Raw genomic sequence first — 2883 nt, 5'->3', positions numbered from 1 at the left:
GGTTCTGTTCGGGGATAGGTTTGAGAGGCGCCAAAGTAGACAGGATGGGCAGAATGGCCTGCTGGTGCCCCCTGTCTATTGGCAGCAGTGCCCCCCCTGTCCATACCCTCTGGGTGTGGGGACAGAAACTGGGTTAGCGGGGAAAGCGAGGGGTCGGCGAAGGAGTCGGAAGATCAGTGATCCATCTTTCTCTCCTGGTGATACCCCCTCCCCCGCAGTGCCCACCTCGTGCCCGTGTTTTCCTTTGGCGAGAACGAGCTCTTCAACCAAGTGGAGAACCCGCCTGGGTCCCGTCTGCGGGCGATACAGGACAAGCTGCAGAAGGTGATGGGGTTGGCTCTGCCCCTCTTCCACGCCCGAGGAGTATTCCAGTACAACTTCGGCCTCGTGCCCTTCCGTAACCCTGTCCACACTGTCGGTAAGGGGGCTCGGTGGGGCGAGGGAGAGGGGTAGGTGGCAGTCTCACCGTGGGGGAGGAGGAGGGCAAATCTACCAGGGTGTAGATGGCTCCAACACCCCCTTCCGATATCTCAGGCCTCCAACTTCAATGGCAACCTTTGATTGTGGGTGTGGTGTATTGTCTGGGGCAGGGACCTCCTGCTATCTCTCCATCCCTCACAAGGGGCCAAATGACCTTCTCCTGCACCCCCCGTCCCCCCACCATGGTCGCGTGCTCGCAAAAGACAGCGCCACCTGCTGGCCGGAGGCCTGGAACTACATCGTGACAGTCAACTGTTTACATACAGGATTCCCATTTGAAACCTTTGCGTCTCTGGGCGTGGGGTCGGGGGGTGTGGGGAGGGAGAGGTTTTGGAGGGGGATTGAAACAGGTCGCCCAAGGGAGATCCCAGGTCCATGCCGAGCTCCCGTTATTGGATGGTGTTCCCACCTCTGCTCCCCACGCTGTGATCCCAAATGAAGATTGTGATGCTTTGGTGGTTAAAGAGCTGCCTGGGACTTTTATTTAAGGCTTTTCCCACCACACCCCCTCGCATGTGGCAATGCCCAGGGGGCAGGGAGCATGTGCTCAGGAGGGATGGAGAAGGGGAGACAGAACGAGGAGGGGAATGGGATTCAGTGAGGCAGGCACAAGGGTCACTGAGAACCATTTTGGGATTGAGCTCATCTTGTGTTTTCTCTGTCTCTGTCATTGCACACGTTTACCGTGTCCCTTTCTATCTCCATTTCCTCTCCCACCCTCGAATTTATTTATCTTTTTCCTGCTGTGTGTCACACTCATCCCTCTCTTTGTCCAACCTTGTCTCTCTCTCTCTCTCCTCTCTCTTTGCTTACCACTCACTCTCTCTCAAACTTCCTATTTTCTCCTGTCTTCCCCCATCCTTCCTGACTGAACTTCCTGTTATGTCTCTGTCTGTCTGTGTCTTGCTGTATGTGTGTTTTCCCTCCCTGTCTCTCTCTCTCTCTGTTCTCCCTCCCTGTCTTGTCTCTCTCTCCTCCCTATCTCTCTCTGGTTTCCCTCTCTGTCTGTCTGTCTCTCTCTCTCTCTGTTCTCCCTCCCTGTCTTGTCTCTCTCTCTCTCTCCTCCCTGTCTCTCTGTTTTCCCTCCCTATGTCTCTCTGTTTTCTCTCTCCCTCCCTCCCTCCCTCCCTCCCTCTCTGTAAGTGTGTGTGTCTCTCTCTGTGTCTGTCTCCCCCGCCCCCTCCAGTGGGAAAGCCGATCGCTGTGGAGCGGAATGTGAGTCCGTCGCGGGAGGATATTGAGAAACTCCATGGGGAATACCTAGCTCAGCTTGTGGCTCTATTTGAAGAGAACAAGACTAAGTATGGCATTGCAGAGAGTAGTCACTTGGAGCTGGTGTAGAGAGACTGGCAGTGTGCCCGCACACGTACAGAGACACTTTTGTAATGCCATTCAGACTGGCATCGTCCTACTGTCAGTCTCCAATAAACACCGGCTCACTGTCTCGTTTGTACACCTTTTCCTCCCGAGTGTCTGTTGAAGGTCCTGGATCCTGTCCGGGAGAAAGTTTCTGCTGGAATTTCCATTTTCAGGGTTTTTAGTGACTGTGTGTTCAGCGACAGTTCCTCGCCCTCAGCCACTCCCTCCAGATTTCCAGCTTCCAATTCCAATCAAGCATCACATATCCCACAGGATATTCCCTTGGACAGGACTCTTTCCCCAGCGTTCAGTCAGCGATTGCACAGTGGTGTTAGATACTCTGTATCTAACCCTGTGCTGTCCCTGTCCTGGGGAGTGTTAGATGGGGGACAGTGTAGAGGGAGCTTTACGCTGTATCTAACCCCATGCTGTCCCTGTCCTGGGGAGTGTTTGATGGGGGACAGTTTAGAGGGAGCTTTACTCTGTCTCTAACCCCATGCTATCCCTGATGGCCTGTGTTCCCGGTGAGCTGAAGGGGTTGGAGGAGAAAGGCAGTGTGCTGACAGATTCTTGAGATCAGGTGAGTGTCAGTTCCCTTGATGTTGCCCCTTCTGTGTTCCGAATCTGAGAGAATGGTCCCATGGTATTGATGGAGATGTGACTCCCTCCTGTTCCTGAGTACTGGTCTCCGAGGGCGCGGGGTGAAGTGGGCTCAGTAGATAGTGAGCTGTGTGGTTTCGGACAGTCCGTACTGCCCCTTGTATTTATTGAACAGCCCGACCAAGGCCTCCATGTACTGAGCGTGGTAGTGACTCACCTCCTCCTCTGATGGGTTTGTGCTCTGTCTAACCGTGATGGGTTCACCAACTGTGGGAAAGGGCACAGTGCCAGTCCGTCAGACATGTGCCACATCCCTCAGACCTTCACCAACCCCTGCAGTTACCCTCGCCTCCGAATCCTCCCTCGACAAACCTCTCCCCCGCCATCTACCCCCCTCTCTCTCCCCTGCACTCTCTTCGCCCCCCCAGCACACTCTCGCCCCCC

At 54.9% G+C, this 2883-nt stretch overlaps 1 protein-coding gene across 1 annotated transcript; it reads left to right on the top strand.

Annotated features, from left to right (window-relative positions):
- Positions 1 to 204: 204 nt before the first annotated feature.
- LOC122546037 (2-acylglycerol O-acyltransferase 2-A-like) lies at positions 205 to 1924 on the top strand (the record flags this gene model as incomplete). Its single annotated transcript, XM_043684874.1, has 2 exons — positions 205 to 418; positions 1667 to 1924. Coding segments are annotated over 2 exons (369 nt in total), but the record flags the coding sequence as incomplete, so codon positions are not given.
- Positions 1925 to 2883: the final 959 nt, after the last annotated feature.

Source organism: Chiloscyllium plagiosum, unplaced genomic scaffold (assembly GCF_004010195.1).
Source record: "Chiloscyllium plagiosum isolate BGI_BamShark_2017 unplaced genomic scaffold, ASM401019v2 scaf_565, whole genome shotgun sequence".
Taxonomy (NCBI): Eukaryota; Metazoa; Chordata; class Chondrichthyes; order Orectolobiformes; family Hemiscylliidae; genus Chiloscyllium; species Chiloscyllium plagiosum.
This window is presented reverse-complemented; position numbering and strand designations above follow the sequence as displayed.